The sequence below is a fragment of the Carassius carassius genome, chromosome 36 (assembly GCF_963082965.1).
Source record: "Carassius carassius chromosome 36, fCarCar2.1, whole genome shotgun sequence".
NCBI lineage: Eukaryota > Metazoa > Chordata > Actinopteri > Cypriniformes > Cyprinidae > Carassius > Carassius carassius.
Window position 1 is genome coordinate 29518133 of NC_081790.1, and position 23815 is coordinate 29541947.

The window sequence follows — 23815 nt, forward strand, 5'->3', positions numbered from 1 at the left end:
GGGTGAGGCTAGTTATTTCTGCTGTTCTTCTTAAGGGATCGTCTGAAATTTCCACCCTTAGTGCAAAACGTAAGCCATGTCCAGTCATTAATTCAGTATTGGGACACAGCTTCTGTTCAACATCACATGCAAAATAAAATATTATATATAAAAACACACCCATACAGTATATATTTTGAATATATTAAAAAAGTATATATGTATAGTGAAGTGACATTCAGCCAAGTATGGTAACCCATACTCAGAATCCATGCTCTGCATTTAACCCATCCAAAGTGCACACACACAGCAGTGAACACACACACACACACACACTGTGAACACACACCCGGAACAGTGGGCAGCCATTTATGCAGTTGGGTGTTCAGTGCTTTGCTCAAGGGCACCTCAGTCATGGTATTGCCAGCCCGAGACTCGAACGCACAACCCTAGGAGTCAAACTCTCTAACACAGTGGTTCCCAACCTTTTTCAACTCGCGGCCCACCCAACCAAACACATATGTTTACGCGGCCCACTGCAAAAAAATTAACTGACCCCCTATGGTTGGGTTAATAACTTAGTACTCAGAAACTAGATTGTTAACTGTATTTATTGAATGAACTAGGGTTGTGCGATATGGACAAAAAAAAATTATTTGATAAATTTTGTGATTTCGATTTTAATCACAATTTTGACACACACAGATATGCTTTACAGTCATAAATGCATTCAGGATGAATTTGAAACTTATTTCCAAAAGAAAACCAATTAGAGCTTTATCAAAAAGTTGTAACGTCTCTACCACAGACATAAGTCAAAATAATCACTATAGTAAAGGTGTAACAAAATGTATAGACTTATGGCAAAAAAATATATAAATAAATAAATCCCGTGTCCAGGGACTTTTTTTTTTTTTGCCATGCATTGTTCATAGAGCTCATTAATTGTAGCTGTGCCTCAGGTGTTGAAATAGATTTGTTATACATTATATAGGTTCACACATAGCCTTCTCCGTTAGCAGTGTGTATACAGTATGTGTATGCGGTGCAGAAGCAGCAATAGTTCATTAATGTAACGCGAAATCACATTAAAATAATGCATGAGCACGAATCTCTCCGCTCGCACGCAGATTTCCTTTGCTCTGTCACAAAACCAGATGTGCTTGCTCAGTTACACGCTGCTCTCGCCCAGAGAGAGTACAAGCACTTAAAACATGTCTCCTCTCACTTAAACTGCGTCCTGTGCACTCACAACTCTCTCTATGCTCATGTGCTAGATATTAATTATTCTCACACATTTTTATTTCTAGCCTTTTACCGCGTGCAGTGTGAACGCTCTGATCCGTTAATATGGGCTCGGAAAAAAAATGCGCATCACAGACAGTGTGTGAATCTGGAGTTACGTAGGCATATGCCCAGTTTGTTCTGTTTTCGCGCTAGGCGCGTTGCATTCTGATTGGATGGGAGATAATACTGCGGGAGGTCAGGGCCGCAGAAAATCGTGCTATAAAGCGATTTAGAAATCGTGCACGCTCAAATCGTGATTTTATTACGATTTTGATTAAGCACAAAACCAAAGAATGGACTGGAAATGAACAGAAAATAACTCAGGCTGGCACCGCTCTGTCAGTGACAGTCACCAGAGCAAGCAGTCAGGAGGGAACATGTTGACAGCCATTTATGCATGTTTGATTTTGTTGTTCTGTAGCATATGCAGCAAAAACATCTAAGATAAATTGATGGTTTATTCTTAAACAAATCAGCGAGCTCGAATAGTGGAAGCATAGTATCAGTTTAATATTTTTTTTTGTTATTTAATTATATATATGAAATGGTGTTATTATGTTATTACTTAGACATTTTTACATATATGACCAATATTATTGTTTCTTTTAATAGTAATTGGCGGCCCACCTGCAATACCACCCACAGGTTGAAAACCACTGCTCTAACCACTAGGCCACGAATTATATATATATAAATATATTTAATTTTTAAACAACATTTTTTTTTAAATATATACATGCATGTGTTTGTATTTATATATACATATTAAATATACACAGTACACACCCATATATTATGTAGACAAAAACCTTTATTTTAGATGCGATGAATTGCAATTTAATCATTTGATAGCACTAACTGCAAACATAGGCTACTGCAAATTTTGAAATCTGAAAAAAAAAACATTTAGGTGAAATATAGTTTGTTCCCCTCCTATACTGTATTTGTATAAATTGATTTTATCAGACTATATTGGCACAATTTCCCCTGTAAAAAGACTGTGGTTTATTTTGGGTACTACAACAATAAATTAACATTTTGGTGAAATTTAGTTTAGCACTGTATTTTAATGAAGGGATGGTTACAAAAATAAAGATTAAATTTAACCATTACAAAACATTCTCTATCGGTTCTCTTTTGGAAGCCAATAAACCCCACCTTCAATGTAAACCAATGTGATGTTCACATGTTTTTGTAAGTTTTGGTTGCTTGAACTACAAATAGATTCTATAATAGGATAAAGAAAGATGAAGAAAGTCTTGTGGGGCTGGGATGAAATGAGGGTGACTAAATTATGACTTTTTTTTGTGAACACTCCCCTGGACACTGATTGGATTTTTGAGACGGTCCCTTAAGCTTTATGCGCTACTATGACGTGTCGAAACCTGTTTTTATACAGTCTATTGTCAGAAAATCCTCGAGTTTAAATAATATTCAGCTTTAAGCAGCAGATTTAAGTATGTTTGTGTACAATAGTTAAATATAATGTAAACGTACGGCGGTATTAATATCTTTCCAAGACTGTCACCTCTCTAGAACCGAAGGAGAAAGCAAATATACTTAGGCAAGTAACTTATCATATTTGCCTATGTGTTTCTCTTCAGATTTAGTCAGAAATACAGCATTTATAAGTTCTGAACATGTATGGTAAAGCTGTTTATTCTACATATTGTTTTTGTAGAGTTTATTAATTGCTTGGTTTCACATTCATTTCAGGAATGTTGCGATGTCAACCGACCAGGAAGCACAAGAAGATGAGCTGCTTGCTCTAGCGAGCATCTATGATGAAAAAGAGTTCTGCAGGGCCGAGTCAGCGAAGGAGGGCGAGATCCATCTGTGTCTGGAGCTTCCTCCGAACTTCAGACTGCTAGTCAAGGGTGAGACTATCAGCAGGTGGTCGAACTTTGTTCTAGCCAGTGTTGGGAAGGTTACTTTGGAAATGGAAATGTTAAAGATTACAATTTACCCTATTTAACTATCTCAATCACTTCATTACCATCTAAAGACATCTTTTTCACCATCACCTTAATTTATTCTAGCACTTTTCTATTCTATTCTATTCTATTCTATTCTATTCTATTCTATTCTATTCTATTCTATTCTATTAATTTTGGTCCTATTTATTAAATATACAGACAAAGGCTGCAGACAGCACACCTTGTTTGTTATCTTTATTTTATAAGTGCACAAAGTTTTGTTATCATTATGTCTGTATCCAAAAAAAAAAAGTAGACCCTTTACAGATTCGATTGATGTATTGCTCTTATCTGTACGATTAAAACTGAAAGTGTAATTTAAGTTCTTTTCGGGGTTATCAGGAGAAAATGACTCATAACGCGTATCCTCGTTAATCGACTCCAGAGGGTTAAACTGTCACAGTGTCTGGGTTGTGTCCCTGGGTTTCCACTAGATGTCCCCCTTTCTCACAGTGTCTGTCACCTTATCACTTCCTGTTCCCTTATTTGGTCACCTTCCTCCTTGTTAGTATTGATTGTTCCCCACCTGTCTCCTGTTCCCTCATTATCCTTCTGTGTATTTATACCCGGTCTGTCTGAGTCTGTGTTACGGAGTCCTTGTTTAATGTCCTATAGTTATTCATGTCCGTCGCTTCTTGCCTTGCTTTGCCTTGTCTTCGTGTCTTGTTTATGTTTGATATTCTGGTTTTGACCCTGCCTGGACTGTTTACCCCTTTGGATTACCCTTTAATAAATGACTTACCTGCAATTGGTTCTATCTCCGTGCCTCATTGGATCCCTGCCGTGACAGAAGGACTCCGTCACACTAGGAACCAGCGGTATGTCATTTTTCCGTTCCCCAGCCAAGATGGCGGAGCGGTGAACCAAGTACCTTCGGTTGATCGCCCTCCGCCAAGAGGGCAATGAAGTGGGTGCCCTGGCTCAGGTGTTCTGGTCCCTGGCCGAGGGCATGGGCTACAACGATGCGGCCCTCAAGGACTATTTCAATGGCGGGCTGGATGATCCAGTGTCTCATGAGGAGATGGCGCAGTTAGAGACACTGGAATTCTGGGAATTCGTGCGCTACCTGCAGCATCGGCTTCGGTGGGATGACCCAGCCACTTCGGTCTCTTCCGGCGGGGTGGTCGTCAGCCCAGCACCACTGCCCAGGATGGCAACCAGCCAAGCGCCACAACCCAAGATGGCCACCAGTCCAGCACCACTGCCCAGGATGGCTAACAGCCAAGCGCCACAGCATAAGATTGCCGCTAACCCAGCGCCAATGCCCAAATTGGCCACCGTTCCAGCACCACAGCCCAAGATGGCCGCCAGCCCAGCGCCAATGCCCAAATTGGCCACCGGTTCAGCTCCACAACCCAAGATGGCCGTCAGCCTAGCGCCACAGCACCAGATGGCCATCAGCCTAGCGCCACAGCACAAGATGGCCGTCAGCCAAGCGCCACAGCACAAGATGGCCGCTAACCCAGCGCCAATGCCCAGATTGGCCACCGGTCCAGCGCCACAGTACAGGATGGCCGCCAGCCCAGCGCCAATGCCCAAATTGGCCACCGGTTCAGCGCCACAGTACAAGATGGCCGCCAGCCCAGCACCACAGTACAAGAGGGCCGCCTGTCCAGAGTCATGGCCCAAGATGGCTGCTTGCCCAGCGCCGTTGCACAGGATGAGAGTCTCAGTTGACCCTCCGGAGTCTAGTCAGGTTCCAGTTGACCCTCCGGAGTCGAGTCAGGTGCCAGTTGACCCTCCGGAGTCGAGTCAGGTGCCAGTTGACCCTCCGGAGACGAGTCAGGTGCCAATTGACCCTCCGGAATCGAGTCAGGTGCCAGTGGACTCTCCAGAGTCAGGGCTAGTCACCGCTGATCCTCCAGAGTCAGGGCTAGTCACCGCTGATCCTCCAGAGTCAGGGCTAGTCACCACTGATCCTCCAGAGTCAGGGCTAGTCACCGCTGATCCTCCAGAGTCAGGGCTAGTCACCGCTGATCCTCCAGAGTCAGGGCTAGTCACCGCTGATCCTCCAGAGTCAGGGCTAGTCACCGCTGATCCTCCAGAGTCAGGGCTAGTCACCGCTGATCCTCCAGAGTCAGGGCTAGTCACCGCTGATCCTCCAGAGTCAGGGCTAGTCACCGCTGATCCTCCAGAGTCAGGGCTAGTCACCGCTGATCCTCCAGAGTCAGGGCTAGTCACCGCTGATCCTCCAGAGACTAGGCTGGTCACCGCTGATCCTCCAGAGTCAGGGCTAGTCACCGCTGATCCTCCAGAGACTAGGCTGGTCACCGCTGATCCTCCAGAGTCAGGGCTAGTCACCGCTGATCCTCCAGAGACTAGGCTGGTCACCGCTGATCCTCCTGAGTCAGGGCTAGTCACCGCTGATCCTCCAGAGTCAGGGCTAGTCACCGCTGATCCTCCTGAGTCAGGGCTAGTCACCACGGATCCTCCAGAGACTAGGCTGGTCACCGTTGACCTTTCAGAGTCAAGTCAAGTCACCGGTGATCTTCAAGGACTGAGTCAAGTCACCGGTGATCTTCAAGGACTGAGTCAAGTCACCGGTGGTCTTCAAGGACTGAGTCAAGTCACCGGTGGTCTTCAAGGACTGAGTCAAGTCACCGGTGGTCTTCAAGGACTGAGTCAAGTCACCGGTGGTCTTCAAGGACTGAGTCAAGTCACCGGTGGTCTTCAAGGACTGAGTCAAGTCACCGGTGGTCTTCAAGGACTGAGGCAAGTCACCTCTGATCTTCATGAACAAAGACAAGTCACCATTGATCTTCATGAGCAGATGCAAGTCACCAATGATCTTCATGAGCAGTGTCAGGCCAGCACCAATCTTCTGGAGTCCAGTAAGGACACCAGGGGATTACCAGAGTTTTGTTGTCCCATTGATCCAGCCGCACGGAGGTCTGCTCCGCCTTGGGGGGCTCTGGTCCTGACCACATGGCTGTGGTGGTCTTCTGCTCCGCCCTGGGGGGCGCTTGCCCTGACTACACGGTTGTGGTGGTCTTCCGCTCCGCCCTGGGGGACTCTGGCGTCGACCACGAGGACGTGGTGGTCCTCTGCTCCGCCCTGGGGGGCTTCTGCTCTGACCACACGGACATGGTGGTCTTCTGCTCCGCCCTGGGGGGCGCTTGCCCTGACTACACGGTTGTGGTGGTCTTCCGCTCCGCCCTGGAGGGCTCTGGCCTTGACCACAAAGGTGTGGTGGTCTTCTGCTCCGCCCTGGGGGGCTTCATGTTGTTTTTTTCCTTTGGTTTTTGTGTTAACGTCTGTCCCTGTTCCTTTCTGTTAGTCTGGCCCTCCGTCCCTCCCCCTGAGCCTCCACCTGTCCGCCTCCCTCCTGGTCTCTGTTTTGTGTCTGTCGTGGAGCGTCTGGGAGCCGCTCCGTAGAGGGGGGGTACTGTCACAGTGTCTGGGTTGTGTCCCTGGGTTTCCACTAGATGTCCCCCTTTCTCACAGTGTCTGTCACCTTATCACTTCCTGTTCCCCTATTTGGTCACCTTCCTCCTTGTTAGTATTGATTGTTCCCCACCTGTCTCCTGTTCCCTCATTATCCTTCTGTGTATTTATACCCGGTCTGTCTGAGTCTGTGTTACGGAGTCCTTGTTTAATGTCCTATAGTTATTCATGTCCGTCGCTTCTTGCCTTGCTTTGCCTTGTCTTCGTGTCTTGTTTATGTTTGATATTCTGGTTTTGACCCTGCCTGGACTGTTTACCCCTTTGGATTACCCTTTAATAAATGACTTACCTGCAATTGGTTCTATCTCCGTGCCTCATTGGATCCCTGCCGTGACATAAACTGGCAAATGTAGGTTTCAAAAAGTATTCAATAAAAGGGTGCCGTTAACTGTGGTCAATGTGTATTAGAGAAAAACATTTATTTTCATAATGATATTTCCCCCATTTTAAATTCTTATTATCCAATAAAAGTATACATTTTTTTGTGATTTTTTAAGATAAAAGATCAAAAGGTTTAACAATACAGATGGATTTTCACAGCCGCCTTTGATCATATTCACCAAGGGTGCCTATTTTTGGCCATGACTGTATATATATTTTTTAATAAAACACCTTGTGAGACAAGCACTTGTATATCAATCAATCAATCACTTTATTTATAAAGCACAATTAAACACAACTTCCATTGACCAATGTGCTATACAGAATGCAAAAATTTTAAATAAGCACCATAACATGATAAAAGAACAATGACAAACAGGCCAACTGCATCAACATTCATTTTGTATAAGACAGATCAAAAAGAAAAGTTTTTAACCTCACTTTAAAAATGGACAGGGTGGGTGCAGTTCTAATTTCAGGTGGGAGATTGTTCCACAGTCTTGGAGCAGCAATAGAAAATGCTCTATATATTGATCTAGGAACCACTATGAGGTCTAAGTTTCGCAGACCTAAGAGCTCTTGTAGGTTGGTGGAGTGTCAGTAGATCAGAAAGGTAAGCAGGAGTTAACCCATTTAATGACTTAAAAACTAATAGCAGGACTTTAAAATCAATTCTGTGACACACTGGCAGCCAGTGCAGTGACTGAAGGACAGGAGTTATATGTTCCCATTTACGAACTCCTGTCAAAACTCTGGCAGCAGCATTCTGGACTATCTGCAGGCGATTTATGGGTGATTGACTGATCCCCAAATAAAGCGAATTACAATAATCTAGCCTTGTAGAGATAAAACTTTTTCAAAATTGGAGAATGAAAGGAAAGACTTAATTTTTTATCAAGGATCGAAGCTGGTAGAAGCTTGCCTTCACAACTTGATTTACCTGTCTATCAAATTTTAGGGCACTGTCCAGTACCACTCCCAAGTCTGTAACGTAAGGCTTAACATAAGGTTCCAAGGCAACAAGATTCACATTACACTAGAAGATGTAAACACCATAACCTCAGTCTTATTCTCATACAGACTTAAAAAAATTCAGTGACATCCATGCTTTAACATCCTCAAGGCAAGCAGCCATCTGTTCTAGACTATTTTTATGTTTAAGGGGAAAATATATTTGTGTGTCCTCCTCATAACAATGATAACTCAAGTCATATTTCCTAAAAATAGTACCTAAAGGAAGAATATATAAAGAAAACAACATAGGGGCTAGTGTGGAGCCTTGAGGAATTCCACATGTCAGCTTTACAGAGGAAGATCGATAGTTACCAATGTTAACTGAGAAACTCCTGTTTGTCAGATAAGACTGAAACTAATGTAAGACTGAGCCTCTGCTGACCACTATGTGTTCTAAACGAGACAGCAAGACATTATGGTCCACCGTGTCAAATGCAGCACTTAAGTCCAGAAGTACCAATGCTACCGAGTCTCCAGAGTCAGTGGCTAAGATAAGACTTTTACCAGAGCCGTTTCAGTAGAGTGAAATTTTCTAAAGTCGGATTGAAATATATCAAAATTTTTATTATCGACTAAAAATGTTTGAAGCTGGCACAGGACTACTTTGTCTAAATTTTTTGTCAAGAATGGGAGATTAGAAATAGGCTGAAAATTTAATAATTCCGAGGAATCCAAGTTAGGCCTCAGGGACTCAGGAACAACTCCTAACTAAAGGCATTTGTTTATAAAATGTAAAAGTGTTTGACCCATTACATTAAATACTTGTTTAAATAATCGTGCCGGGATGGTATCTAATGGTGAACCTGTAGGTTTTAGCTGCTTCACACTGTCATTTAAAAAAGTTTTTGAGATAGGTGTAAACAGACTGAGCAAGCCGTTGTAATTTAACCGACCTGCAGGATCACCAGTGGTCTATTGAATATTGTGTCTAATTCCAGCTATCTTGTTTCGGGGATCTTGTGCAGCCCCCCTGATCTTGCCTATGAAAAACTGGCAAAACCGCTCACATATAGCCACTGACTCAGTCGGGTAAATAGAAACAACAGGGTTCAGCACAGTATTAATACCATTAAAAAGGATTCTAGGGTTATTGTAATTCTTGTCTATAAGGGTGGAAAAATAGTCTGATTTGGCCACTCTCAACTCATTCTGATACTTAAGAAGGGAGTCTTTAAGCATCTCATAGGAGATCTGTAATTTATCATTTTTCCATTTCCTCTCTGGCCTTCTACATGCCTGTCTCAGAGTCCGAGTAGTATTATTCACCCATGGCTCAGGGATTGACTTTTGATGTTTTGTTCTCATTGGAGCGACATCATATTGTTGCTCTCTCGTTGGTCTGACTGCTTCTACTTTGTAAGTCACTTTGGATAAAAGCATCTGCTTAATGACTCAATGTAAATTAAAGTAATGTAACTGATTACTTTTCTATATATATATATATATATATATATATATATATATATATATATATATAATGTTTTCAAACATGTAAACCAGGCTGGTTTAACCTTACGGTTAGTGTTCAACACTGATCACCTTCATCGCTTGAATTAAGATTATAGTAATTTAATTTAAAACACAGCCACAACAAAATCGGATTTTAGCACTCTTATTACTTTGAGATTATTCTGAGGTTGAATACATATTTAAAAACTTAACACAAAATAGTTTAGTTGCTATGATACTGTTTTTGAAACCAAATCTTTGCATAGCTAGGAAACATTGGTATCTAACAATTCCTTGGGGGGAAAAAAATGTTAATCTTAAAAAATAAAGCATATACATAAACCTAACTAAATAAATCAATTATTAAATAAGCATGTGTCTTAAAATCCCGAAATATTGTTGTCATACTTTAGAGCAATCCATGCAATTTATCAAAGACATCAGTTAAAGTGTTGTGTAGGTGTGTTTAGGTGTGTTTGTGTGTACTTTATATAGGTGTGTAGGTGTGTGTGAAATGGGGCTGATGAGTCGTGAGACATGCAGATCCATTTGCAAGCTTTTATTACACAGAAAAATGGTCATAACAATCATGTTAAACACTGACAAACAGGTATATAAAGGGCAAGACAAAGAATGTTCCTAGGGCAAGCATGGGTCTTCGATGAGCGAGCAATATCCAGAGGGCTAAGCAAGAGGGGTAATCCAGCATCCAGAGCAAAGGGTCAAAACACGAGAAACAGAACAAGGCAAGAAAAAGACTAAATTATGAAAACTAGAAACTAAGACAAGACTATGAAAACTACGAACCAAACAAGACTAAGAAAACAAACACAGAATGGCTTGGTATCGCAAGTAGAGGGATATGGGCAGAACAATACTTGACCGTGTGTGAGAGAAAGTCCAATGCTTATAAAGCGTGTCTGATGGTTGTGCTGTGTGTGTGTATGTGTGTGTGTGTAATTGGTGGCAGCTGTATGTAATAGTTATCAGTTGAATGTGATTGGTGCAATGGAGCATGGGAAATGTAGTCCAGGGTGTTCTGTGTAGTGAGAGAGTCTGTTTTGTAGATGATGACCTTTGGTGGTGATTAAACGGAAGTTCAATGACCGGATCATGACAGCGTGTGTGTGTGTGTGTGTGTGTGTGTGTGCGTGTGCATGTAGGGGTGTGTTTGTGTGTATGACAAAATTCAAATGTATCCCCTTTGTAATCATTAACATTTTCAAAAGTATCTGTAATTTAAGCAGACATCTTTTTTCTCAGGAACTGTAACTGATTACAGTTACATTTAATTTATAATTAAATTACGTAATTCTGTTACATGTAACTAGTTTCTCCCCAACACTGGTTCTAACAGTCAAAGTGTCTATATGCCCATTTCTCACATACATATTTTATTAATGGATGTAGAAAACAATTAGTATAATTTTGCCAAAAAAAGTTTTAAAATTGTTATCACTTGTGTAGCAAATTAGCTCAAAAGGGAAATATTTATGATTAATTATAACTGGTTATAATTAATAATGAATATTTTCAATTAGATTTTAGAATTAACTGTAATAGAATTGATAAAATCTTATATCATTTCTATTGTTATGGTTATTTTCCTGGCCAAGGAAGGATAACGATGCTACTTTATGCAGTACTAGCAGTAGATTAGCATGTAGCAAGAAATCAAACATTCAGTGACTTTGAATTGTGAGCAGCACACAGAGACAAATCAATTGGTAATATAAGGGATTTAATAAATGAACCTAAAGCTAACATATAACTACACCAAGCAAAACACATATATGTACATATACAGAATGAAGGAAAGTAAGGAAGAGAGAAGGAAGAGCAAAATAATGGCAGTATTTCACATCAGTTAACCACAACCTAATGAGAATCATCAAAGAATCCAAAATCACCTTAAAATGGGCTCAAACTTAAACACGCATCTAAATAGTTGGAAACGGTTACTTGCATTGGCTTCACTCCTGAACAAGGGTCCTGATGCGGTAGACAACAGGGGTTCTTGATGAGTTATTTTAGAAGTAAGCTGAAGTTTTTCCTTTGGTTCTTCTGAAGATAGGAAAGTCCACAGCGGTTTGACAAAGTTATTCTGAAGATAAAAAAACTGCTGGAAAATCAAACTCAAAAGGAAAGTTTGAGGAGTCTTGGATAGTGTTCATCTCGAAAAGCAAGGGTTTCTGAGCGCAGATTATTCAAAGATAATGAATTTCTGTTCACACCCACCTTTAGGGTGGAATGCCCAATCTCACAATGTGTGTGTGTTGTGTATTGAGAAGAGGTTGATAAGAAGTCGGATGGGGAGACCCAACAGTTGATCGTCCAGATAATGGGAGTAAACATAGCCATTACGCACCCATATAACTGCATACCATGGGGCCAGATTCTGTCATTTATATGCAAATGTCAAAAGGCTAAAGGAATCCCAATGACATAAATCCCAAACAATTTAACATGATCCTAAGCAGATGCTACACACATTCATGTAAAAAATCTTGTGTAATATAACTAGTGTCTGTTTGTTTGCTGGTTTTTATTGTATTTGTTATAATACAATAGTTTTTACCATGAAAATAGACTGAGATGCTGACATAGCATTGAATAAAAAATATACTGTACTGCTACTTATATCGTCTGTAATGTTTTCTTCTTATTTCCAGGACATAACTCCACAGAGTATCATCTATCATTTCTAGGTCCACTGGTTCTGAGTTTTAGATTCCCGGCTAATTATCCTTCAGCTTCTGCGCCGGTTTTTGCTCTAAGCTCCAACTGGCTCACAAGAGTCCAGGTGAGTCCTGTTTAGTAATGTCCTGAAGGCTGTCTGATTGTATTATTGTAATGTGCTCTTTTATCGTTCTGATTCATTCTTTTTAATTGGTAATACTGAATCAAAACTGTTTATCTAAGCTGTTTCACTCAGACAATACATCACTTCACTACTATACACCAAAAAATAAAGGTGCTTAAAAGATGCTTCACAGCGATGCCATAGTCATTTTTGGTCTTTGGTCACCATCTTTCTTGCCTTGTTATAATCTGTTTGAAAAGTAAATACAAAATATTTTCTAATTTAAAGTAAACGATTAAATTTAATCATATATTTGGTGATTATTAAGCATTACAATTTTATGTAGACTTAAAAGGGCAAAGAATGTATCATCATGATTTTAAAACTCTCCAATATTTTTCTCTATCTTAATGTTTCAATGGAATGAATATGAAATAGTGACTGAAACACGTCTCATTAAGCCACTTCTAATCATGGTTGATTACAATAACCTTCCTCTCTCACTCCATCAGATCACTGCGCTTTGCAGGAGACTGGATGAGCTTTGGGAGGAGAACCAAGGCAACGTGATTCTTTTTACCTGGATGCAGTTCCTCAAGGAAGAGACTCTGGACTTCCTGGGAATCCAGTCACCGCTGGAAATCCAGAGCATTGAGAGTGAATCTGGCCTAAAAAAAGCAGCGGACGTTTCTAGAGAAAAATGTAAAGTGCAAGATTTAGACCCAAGAGCTGTGCAAGAAGTCGACGCTCGCACAGATATACTGAGTCAGCTGCTGGATTTTGACGAAGCTCAGAATCAGAAGGTGTTTGATGGGAAGGTGTTCTGCTGTGGCATCTGTTACTCAGAGAAGCTCGGATCGGAATCACTGCTCTTCAAAGAGTGTCAGCATGTGTACTGCAAGCCCTGCATGAAGGAATACTTTCAGATCCAGATAAGAGACGGAAAAGTCCAGTGCCTTACCTGCCCTGAGCCAAAGTGTGTGTCCATGGCCACTCCTTCACAGGTATCTCCTGACTGCTCTGATATAATTATGCCATAGTGTGAATAGATTATGTAATCTATTCATACTCTGTTAAAAATGTAAAAACATTTTTTTTAAATCCAAATATAAAACACTTTCAGATTTAGAGGGTCCATTAGATCTGCGCATTAGGTCTTAAAGTGACAGCAGTTTAATATACAGGTGCTTCTCAATAAATTAGAATGTTGTGGAAAAGTTCATTTCAGTAATTCAGCTCAAATTGTGAAACTCGTGTATTAAATAAATTCAGTGCACAAAGACTGAAGTAGTTTTAGGCTTTGGTTCTTTTAATTGTGATGATTATGGCTCACATTTAACATAAACCCACTAATTCACTCTCTCAACAAATTAGAATACTTCATAAAACCAATAATAATAATAAAAAAGCATTTTTAGTGAATTGTTGGCCTTCTGGAAAGTATGTTTGCTGGCAAGTCAAGCACACCAACACCATGGTCATTTTAACCAACTTTTGGTATTTTTGGCAGTGTGGGCAGGTGCCAAATCCTGCTGGAAAATAAAATCAGCATCTTCAAAAGGCTGGTCAGCAGAAGAAGCATGAAGTGCTCCAAAATTTCTTGGTAAATGGGTGCAGTGAATCACAGTGGAAACAATGGAGAGATGACATTGCACCCCAAATCATCACCGACTGTGGAAACGTAAAATTGGACTTCAAGCAACTTGAGCTATGAGCTTCTCCACCTTTCCTCCAGACTCTAGTACCTTGGTTTCCAAATGAAATACAAAACATGCTCTCATCTGAAAAGAGGACTTTGGACCACTGGTCAACAGTCCAGTTCTTCTTCTCCTTAGCCCAGGTAAGACGCCTAAGGAGTGGCTTAACAAGAGGAAAAGACCACTTTAGCCAAATTCCTTGAAACGTCTGTGTGTGATGGCTCTTGATGCCTTGACCCCAGCCTCGGTCCATTCCTTGTGAAGTTCACTCAAATTCTTGAATCGATTTTGCTTGAAAATCCTCACAAGGCTGCGGTTCTCTCGGTTGGATATGCATCTTTTTCTTCCACACTTTTTCCTTCCACTCAACTTTCTGTTAACATGCTTGGATACAGCACTCTGTGAACAGCCAGCTTCTTTGACAATGAATGTCTGTGGCTTACCCTCCTTGTGAAAGGTTTCAATGATTGTCTTCTGTACAAATGTCAGATCAGCAGTCTTCCCCATGATTGTGCAGCATAGTGAAACAAACTGAGAGACCATTTTGAAAGCTCAGGAAATCTTTGCATGTGTTTTGAGTTTATTAGCTGATTAGCTTGTCACCATATTCTAATTTGTTGAGATGGTGAATTGGTGGGTTTTTGTTAAATGTGAGCCAAAAACATCACATTTAAAAAAACCAAAGACTTTTGAGTTGAATTACAGAAATAAATGAACTTTTCCAAGACATTTTAATTTATTGAGAAGCACCTGTACTTGCTGCTGTTTATTTCCTTAATCAACAAATTAAAAAGATATTTACTTATTGCTCTTGACTGAATAATTTTGTGGCTTTAATAAGCATTAATCTATGCAGTGAAGACTGTTGTGTATTTTATGTTTGATTATTACATTCCTGTAGGATATCTTGTTAGACCTCTTTGGAAAAGCAAGGATTATTTTATTTGTATCTTTGTTGTAATTTGTTCTTACTTTATTAAAGACAATCAGTCAGTTATAGTGTTTGTACTTTAAAATTCTTTTGCTAGTAGTTTTTCCGGTGATATCAAAAATGGTATATATCACTAGTAGTTAGGGGTGTGCGATATTGACAATATATATATATATACAGTACAGACCAAAAGTTTCGACACACCTTCTCATTCAAAGAGTTTTCTTTATGAAAGGCATCATCAAAACTATGAATTAACACATGTGGAATTATATATGGAATTATATACATAACAAAAAAGTGTGAAACAACTGAAAATATGTCATATTGTAGGTTCTTCAAAGTAGCCACCTTTAGCTTTGATTACTGCTTTGCACACTCTTGGCATTCTCTTGATGAGCTTCAAGAGGTAGTCACCTGAAATGGTCTTCCAACAGTCTTGAAGGAGTTCCCCGAGAGATGCTTAGCAATTGTTGGCCCTTTTGCCTTCTGTCTGCGGTCCAGCTCACCCCTAAACCATCTCGATTGGGTTCAGGTCCGGTGACTGTGGAGGCCAGGTCATCTGGCGCAGCACCGCATCACTCTCCTTCTTGCTCAAATAGCCCTTGATGCCTTCAGTGTGACTTTCATAGTCATGAAAATAAAGAAAACTCTTTGAATGAGAAGGTGTGTCCAAACTTTTGGTCTGTACTGTACATATATATATATATATATATATATATATATATATATATATATATATATAATTTCCATTTTAATTCATTCATTGAAGTGATTTATTCAAACAGCTGATTCATTTAGAAACAAAGCAAGTGGCTGTCTTCATGAATAGATTATTGAATCATTGACTCAAACTATTTATTTAGGAATTAATGCACCGAGATGCACTAATGTTCTGCTCTGGCTTTGTTTGAAAATATTTTCATGGCAAAAAAAAAAATAAAAAATAAAAAACAGACAATATCTTATCTAAAATGCAACTCACTTAATGTTTTTTGAACTGTTGTATAAAATCAATATCACATTCGCTATCGCGCTCTTGGGCTAATATTCAGGAAAATTAGCGCCACTTTTCTTTGTATGATATTACTTAACTACATCATAACGTACCAATAAAAAATTGCCTTAACCTTATTTATTACAATAATGAGTCAAAGACAACAAAGCAATTCCTTCCATTTATTTATTTTTGTGGCAAGGCCAGTAAATATCTGAACCTTGAATGAATATTTGTATTCTGAATGTAGACTGACAGTCTGCTCGTATAACAGGTGAAACTTCTTGTGGGCAAAGACGAGTTTGCACGCTATGATCGTCTCCTGTTGCAGTCGAGTCTGGACCTGATGAAGGATGTGGTGTATTGTCCTCGTATGAGCTGCTGTATGGCGGTGATGGTGGAGCCAGACTCAAACATGGGCATCTGTCCCGCCTGCAAATATCCCTTTTGTACGCTCTGTAAGCGGAGCTATCACGGCCTCAATCACTGCATACCGACTAATGGTGAGATATTCACACATGTTGCAAATTAACCCTCTGGTGTTGTTTGGTCATTTTAAAAAGGAAAAAAATGTAGTCATTTTAATGTTATCGTTATCGAACTGATAAGAAAACTTTGCTGATATATTAAAAGGCCTATATTAAATAATGTTATGGAATCTTTGTGCACCCTTTAAGCACGTTGTTATGGGAGGAGCGCATTTCACAACAGAAGTTACAGTCTAGTTAGCACATAACTTACTTTGAGTCCACTTGTACATTTGTGTTTTTTTTTAAATATATAGGTTGTATTATCATGTTTATGTTGTATAAATATCTGACAGTGTTACAGTTTACCAGTGTTAATTCAGCTCTTCAGCAACAACGCACGCAGCTTAAATAGAAATGCTACTATTTGAAACAATGGTAGCTATTAATTTAAGATACTTCTTTTCCAAAATAATTGATATATTATTAGTAATAACCACCACTTTTATTTTTATCTTATTAGTTTCATATAGTTTAATTAAAATAATTGTATTATTGTCAGTTTGGAGGTTATTCCATTAAATTTATCCATGGCATATGATTTTTTATTTTATTTTTTTACATAGTAATGTTGTCCAGTTACTTGATTGCATAGTTTTATTTATTTGTAAGGCTGATTTATGTTTGATTTATGTTGACATGTTTAATGGCATTTAATGGTGAGACTTTTTTGTAATCAGGCTCTCAGAAATTACATAAAAATTGGGATTCAGATTTATCGGCCAACATATCGGTTATTGGCTTTCATATATAAAAAATAATCGGTTAACAGTATCGGACAAAATGTTCATGTTGATCCATCTCTAAAAAATTACTACTTAATCAGAATGGCTTTTACGATAGTCGGTGTGTGACCACACAAAAAAATTGTTGACTTGATTCGGAAGAGCTAAACGGTCGTAAACATTTTTTTTAATTACCGCTATTTGAAATGAATGGAAAATATGCAAAAGTACATTGTGTGTACAATATACAAATTATTCATGATGCTGAAAAAATGTGCACAGCAATGAAGGGGTGACACTCTAAAATATCAAGAGTGCAAAATAAACCAACCCCATCTCGATCAGATTGAAGGGGGAGGTTTATTCCTCTTCTAATACGATTGAGTATGCATGTAAACACTCGATCGGATTGAACCATGAAGCTGAAAGGATTGTGCATGTGCAATGATGCATTATAAAATGCTCCTTTCACTCGGCAACTGTGAAGTGGAGCAGGACAACCTTGTTTTGGATACTCATCCACAGACAGCCCATTTTGGCTGCGGAGAGGGGCTTATGTTTTTTTTTTTTTTGTGTGATAAATATGAGTATCACAGCACAGTGATTTATATGTATATTTATCCATAAATGAGTAAATATCAATTTGCTGGTAAAAACAAAGAAACTGTAGGGTAGAATTATTATGTGCAAACAGTGAGAAACTCGATATTATCTTTATGTCACTTTTTTCGCTTTTTGAGCAGCGTGCTCATGTAAAATAAATAAAAAAAAAACTTCCCATTTGAAGCTTGAGACATATAAACGTACATATCAACCCGATCACTTTATTAAGCATTCATGTGAACACTACAATCAGATTCATCAATCATGAGTTCAGTCCAATTCAGCACAAAAAGTGTGCATGTAAATGTAGCCATTGTCTCTATTTTAAATGGTAAACGGACTGCATTTATATAGCGCTTTCAACAGACCACATGGCCATCCAAAGCGCTTTACAATTTGCCTCACATTCACCCATTCACACACCGACTGCGGTGTCAGCCATTCAAGGCGCCATCCAGCTCGTCGGGAGCAGCTGGGGTTAGGTGTCTTGCTCAAGGACACCTCGACACTTGGTCAGGTGGAGCCGGGGATTGAACCACCAACCTTCCAATTTGTAGACAACCTACATGAACCACTGAGCCACTGCCATATTTTAACATGAAATACTGCCATAATGGATATATATAATTATATATATATATATATATATATAATTTTTGAATTGGACAATTAATCATAATTTTTTACATATATATTTATTAGTAATATTAAATTCTTTAAAAATACAAAGGAAAAAAGAAAACATATTTTTGAACAAAAATATATTACCCTGATTTTACTTCTAATAAAAACCAATGACATTTTAGGTGTCTGGTCACTTTAGACAGCGAACAACACAAGTGTGACTCCCAACACCAGAGACTTAAGAGTAGCTTGTGTCTGATATTAGACATAATATCGTATTGTATATTAGATGCTCAGTGCTACAGAATGTGAAGTCCACACACTTTGTTAGTTTGTTCAAAAGCTGTGTGTTTCTTTACCAGATGATTTACGTGGTATGCATGATGAGTATAATTCTGCGAGCGAAGAGTGGAGGAAGATCGAAGAGAAGCAGGGCATTCAGAGGGTGTTCGACTCTCTCAGCGAAGACTGGGTAAAGGTTAACTGTAAACAGTGCCCTTGCTGTGGCACTAACATAGAGGTCAGTACTAAAGACACGTGCATACATTGGTTTCCCATTTCTTCACTGACATATTTCCTGTCCCGTGTTGAGAGAAACCAGGAGTGAGGTGTAAAAGCACTTCCTTCAGCCCGAGGCTTATTAATTTAACCTTTGGTGTGATAAATAAAATATAAGTTATTACAAAAAAAACATATATGAGATATAAGATATATATAAACATACTGTATATAAGCAAGACTATTTCAGGTTATGAAAAGCAACATAATGTATTACTTTCAATAAATATTAAGCAATGAATTTAGTTGTTATTTATGGAGTAATGCAGTATTGTTATGTTAAAGTGACTTTCCACAACACTGCCTATAGGCATGTAGAATGATCCACAAAACCAAAAGTTGGTAAGGAAGATCATTGTAAATAATAAATCAACTTTATTCCAAGTAATGAAGAGCTGTTTCAGTTCAACCCATTGCACAACAAAACCAAGAATATTATCAACAAAGAAAGCTTTTTATCTTCTGAATGCTATAGTGCTGCTGTCTAAACTAAACTGCCTTCTTCAGGACAAGCTGACAGTGATTTAAAGCCAATACAACAAAGCGTTTAAGCTGAAATGAAATTCTGAATGCTAAACAGCAAACATAAGGTATTATCAGGGCATGACCCAAGAAATCTGCAGATGCAAATGTAGAAGCATTTTCTTAAAAAATGTTTGGATCTTTTGACCTGTAGGTGGCGCCAAATTCAGCAGGTCCTCATGAAGTTTTGTTGCTGAGAAAGACCACCTCATAATTAGAGTTCAACATTTTTAACTTCAATATGTAAAGTCATATTTAAAGTCAAGAAAATAATATCAAAATTGTATATTAGGAATGTTTTTGGTCCAGTGATTAAGAACTATGGACCTTTTCCACAAAACTGATATATTGTAAATCCTCTAAATTAGGGCTGCAACTAACGATTATTTTGATAATCGATTAATCTGTCGATTATTTTTACGATTAATCGATTAATCGGTTTATGTGCTTATATTTTAGTTTTTTCCATTTTTTCCCCAAGTAAATTATTAATAAATGGTCTTTATCCTTCAGCATAGATTTTTAAGAGATTTTAACCATTTTGCATTGTCATATCCTCATTAAAAATATACCTGGAGTTGTTTTATTGTGTTAGTAATCCTTTGTCGAACTCTTCTGCAATCAGAACACTGACCCATACTCTAGCAAATTTCACAAGGAGATATCAAATGTTTTCACCATGGCAGTCCTTAGAGCTCCTAAAGTAGTTTAACATCCCGGACAAAGCTTATTAAGGAATCTTTCAGAACATATTTTCACGAAGAATAAGGATAAAACAGAATAAAATTGCAGTGCATTGTATTTTATTATTTACTGGGAAACAGCTTTATAGCTTTTGCTGTGAAATTGTAAACAATCCTTCGAATAAAGTGCCAATGGCATGAAACCTGAATGGAACTCACAATTTAAAGTAAAATCCATCAGAAGGTTGTCCAGAAAAAAAAAATTGGACACACACAAAAAACCTGCTGTGTGAAAAAGAGCAGTGAATACTTAGAAAAAAAGTGTATTTCAAATATCTTTAAACATTTATCTCTCTCATTCAGTCATAATTAGGCTGCACGACTGAATTTTGAACTGGTAAACGACAAACTGATCACAGAACATGTTTGTAAAGCTTTAAATGTTAACTGTTAAAAAGCAATGTTATCAGCTTTTACGACTAAACATTTGCAAACAACATTGTACTGGAGAATCTGCACAAATGAAAGTCTTAGGGGCCGTTCACATATCGTGCCTAAAAACGCGTGGAAAACGCTAGGCGCGCCACTTTCTCCTCCTTTCCAAAGCGCTCGTGCAGTTGCGCCCCTGAGGCGTCTGCCTTTGATAAGCAACCATGACGTGCTCTCTCCTTGAAGACGCGGAAATTTCAGCAAAGTATAAATGGATTTGCAGCTCAAAAAATCGCTTGCAGTAGCTCTGCTACTAAATTTATTTCGAAATGGAAATCCATATACAACTATGATCAGCTGTTCCTTTCATCTTGACTGAGCTTTTAACGTTGTTACGGGAAAGGATGAAGCTGATTGGTTAGTTCTTGTCACATGACCTGCGGTGCGCTTGCTGCATTCTGAAAAGTTGAAATGTTTTAACTCGATGCGGTGTTGGAAATAACGAACTTGAGCGCGCAAAAGACGCGATATGTGAACGTCCCCTTAAACAGTTCCGTAGTGCAGAGTTTACAGGTTACTCTTCTTTTTTGAAGGCTCAAAGTAATACTCCCACATCCAGCTGAATGCTGCAGAGACGCTGTTCGGGAAGCACGTGACAAAACGAGGCCAGCTATTGGCTATTCGCTACTTCTCCTGTTGTACTGGCTGAGTAAAACCTCCGGTGGCTCATTACTGCCACACTTTGGTCACCGCAGATTTGAAATATGCACGAAATGAGCTGCTTACGGCAAATAAAAGTTATTTAGCAACGAATCGATGACTAAATTAGTTGACAACTATTTTAATAATCGATTTTAATCGATTAAATCGATTCGTTGTTTCAGCTCTACTCTAAATTTTTTCGATTTGTCCATCCATCCATCCATCATCTTCCTCTTATCCGGGGCCGGGTCGCGGGGGCAACAGTCTAAGCAGAGACGCCGAGGCTTCCCTCTCCCTAGCCACTTCCTCCAGCTCTTCCGGGGGGACCCCGAGGCATTCCCAGGCCAGCCGGGAGACATAGTCCCTTCAGCGTGTCCTAGGTCTTCCCCGGGACCTCCCTGGGAAGGCGTCCAGGAGGCATCCGAAATAGATACCCAAGCCACCTCAGCTGGCTCCTCTCGATGTGGAGGAGCAGCGGCTCTACTCTGAGCTCCTCCCGAGTGACCGAGCTTCTCACCCTATCTCTAAGGGAGCGCCCAGCCACCCTATCGAGAAAGCTCATTTCGGCCGCCTGTATCCGGGATCTTGTCCTTTCATGACCATTGGTGAGAGTAGGAACGTAGATTGACCGGTAAATCGAGAGCTTTGCCTTACAGCTCAGCTCCTTCGTCACCACGACAGACCGGTACATCGACCGCATTACTGCAGAAGCTGCACCGATCCGTCTGTCAATCTCCCGTTCCATCCTTTCCTCACTCGTGAACAAGACCCCATGATTCCTGAACTCCTCCACTTGATGCAGGAACTCTCCACCAACCTGAAGTGGGCAATCCACTCTTTTCCGACTGAGAACCATGGCCTCGGACTTGGAGGTGCTGATTCTCATCCCGTCCCAGTGCACGCTGAAGGTCCTGGTCTGAGGAGGCCAACACGACAACATCATCCGCAAAAAGCAGCGACGAAATCGCATGGTCCCCAAACCGGGCACTCTCCGGCCCTTGGCTGCTCCTACAAATTCTGTCAATAAAAATTATGAACAGAACCGCTGACAAAGGGCAGCACTGCCGGAGTCCAACATGCACCGGGAACAGGTCTGACTTACTGCCGGCAATGCTCCCAGAGCACCCTCCACAGGATGCCGCGAGGAACATGGTCGAATGCCTTCTCCAAATCCACAAAACATTTGTGGACTGGTTAGGCAAACTCCCATGAACCCTTCAGCACCCTGGAAAGGGTATAGAGCTGACCCAGTGTTCCACGAATGATTTGTCTTTTTTTTTTTTATGTATGCACATTTATAACTCTATTCTTTATTTTATTTTATATAACCTTTGCATGAAATAAAAAAAAAAGGTTTTCACTTAATGCTGGTATTTCTAATGCAGCAAATGGGATGCAAAAAAATAAATCTGTGGTTCTCTCCCGTTCATTGCTCTTGAAGTTAACCAAACGATGACGACTACTGCTGCTTAGAAAGGTCCATAAGTGGAAAAGTACTAGTCACTGCTATAGTAATAGTACTGTTAATTTTATCATATACACCTATTAATTCAATTTGTTTCTGGCATTCAAATGCAAAACCCCCAGAGATCTCTATAAAACAATTTAAAGAGAAATTGTGGCAAACTGAAATCTCATGTGTTGTGCAAAGCTCTGCTCTTTGTTTATGCTCATGTGCTCATGTGTTCTGGTTTTTCCCGCTGGTGCAGAAGAATAAGGGCTGTAATAAGATGACCTGTTCGAAGTGTCATGGTTATTTCTGCTGGATCTGTCTGACAGCTCTCTGCAGGAAAGACCCTTACAGCCACTACAAGGACCCCGACTCGCCCTGCTACAACCAGTGAGAACCGTCTCCACTGCTGAGGCTTTCTATATTCACTTAAGACATAACCGTCCATGCTCAAATTACACAGAATCTTTATCATGCACTGCAAGTCAAACGCTTTTATCATTTATATATATATATATATATATATACATTTTTTTTTTTTTTCAAAGTACAGAAAAGGCAGTAAAATTTATACATATTTTTACAATTTAAAATAACTGTTTTCTATTTGAATATATTTTCAAATATAATGTATTCCTCTGATTTCAGTGTTGTATTTTCAGCATCATTCCTCCAGTCTTCAGTGTCACATGATCTTCAGAAATCATTCTAATATGATGATTTACTGCTCAAGAAACATTTCTGATTATTATCAATGTTGAAAACAATAGAGTATCATTTTTTCGGGTTTCTTCAAAGAATAGAAAGTTTATCTGAATTGATCTAAAAATAATTAAATAAAAAATTATACTGACTGAATTTGATGCATTTTCTGGTGTACAAATCTGAACATGTTTAGGATGAATTATATGCAAAGTTTTACACACAAGGCCCCTTGCTCTTAAAGTCACGTACAATGGATTTCAGACGACTGATGGTTAATGGCTGGTGTACTTATGAACCTAGATGATTTATTTTGATAAAATACGCTGTTG

The 23815-nt window shown here is 39.5% G+C and overlaps 1 protein-coding gene across 3 annotated transcripts; it reads left to right on the top strand.

Annotated features, from left to right (window-relative positions):
• Nucleotides 1-2635: 2635 nt before the first annotated feature.
• LOC132117553 (E3 ubiquitin-protein ligase RNF14-like) lies at nucleotides 2636-23188 on the top strand. Of its 3 annotated transcripts, none has more exons than XM_059526914.1 (7): nucleotides 2636-2830; nucleotides 2983-3143; nucleotides 12203-12333; nucleotides 12846-13337; nucleotides 16233-16461; nucleotides 18800-18957; nucleotides 23041-23188. In XM_059526914.1, exons 2-7 carry the CDS (start codon nucleotides 2993-2995, stop codon nucleotides 23173-23175), a joined length of 1296 nt encoding a protein of 431 aa, XP_059382897.1. In that variant the 5' UTR covers nucleotides 2636-2830; nucleotides 2983-2992; the 3' UTR covers nucleotides 23176-23188. The 3 variants fall into 3 exon arrangements, with proteins under 3 accessions (XP_059382897.1, XP_059382898.1, XP_059382900.1); XM_059526915.1 differs by having other exon boundaries at nucleotides 16233-16455; nucleotides 18797-18957; XM_059526917.1 differs by lacking the exons at nucleotides 2636-2830; nucleotides 2983-3143 and having other exon boundaries at nucleotides 12199-12333; nucleotides 12863-13337.
• Nucleotides 23189-23815: the final 627 nt, after the last annotated feature.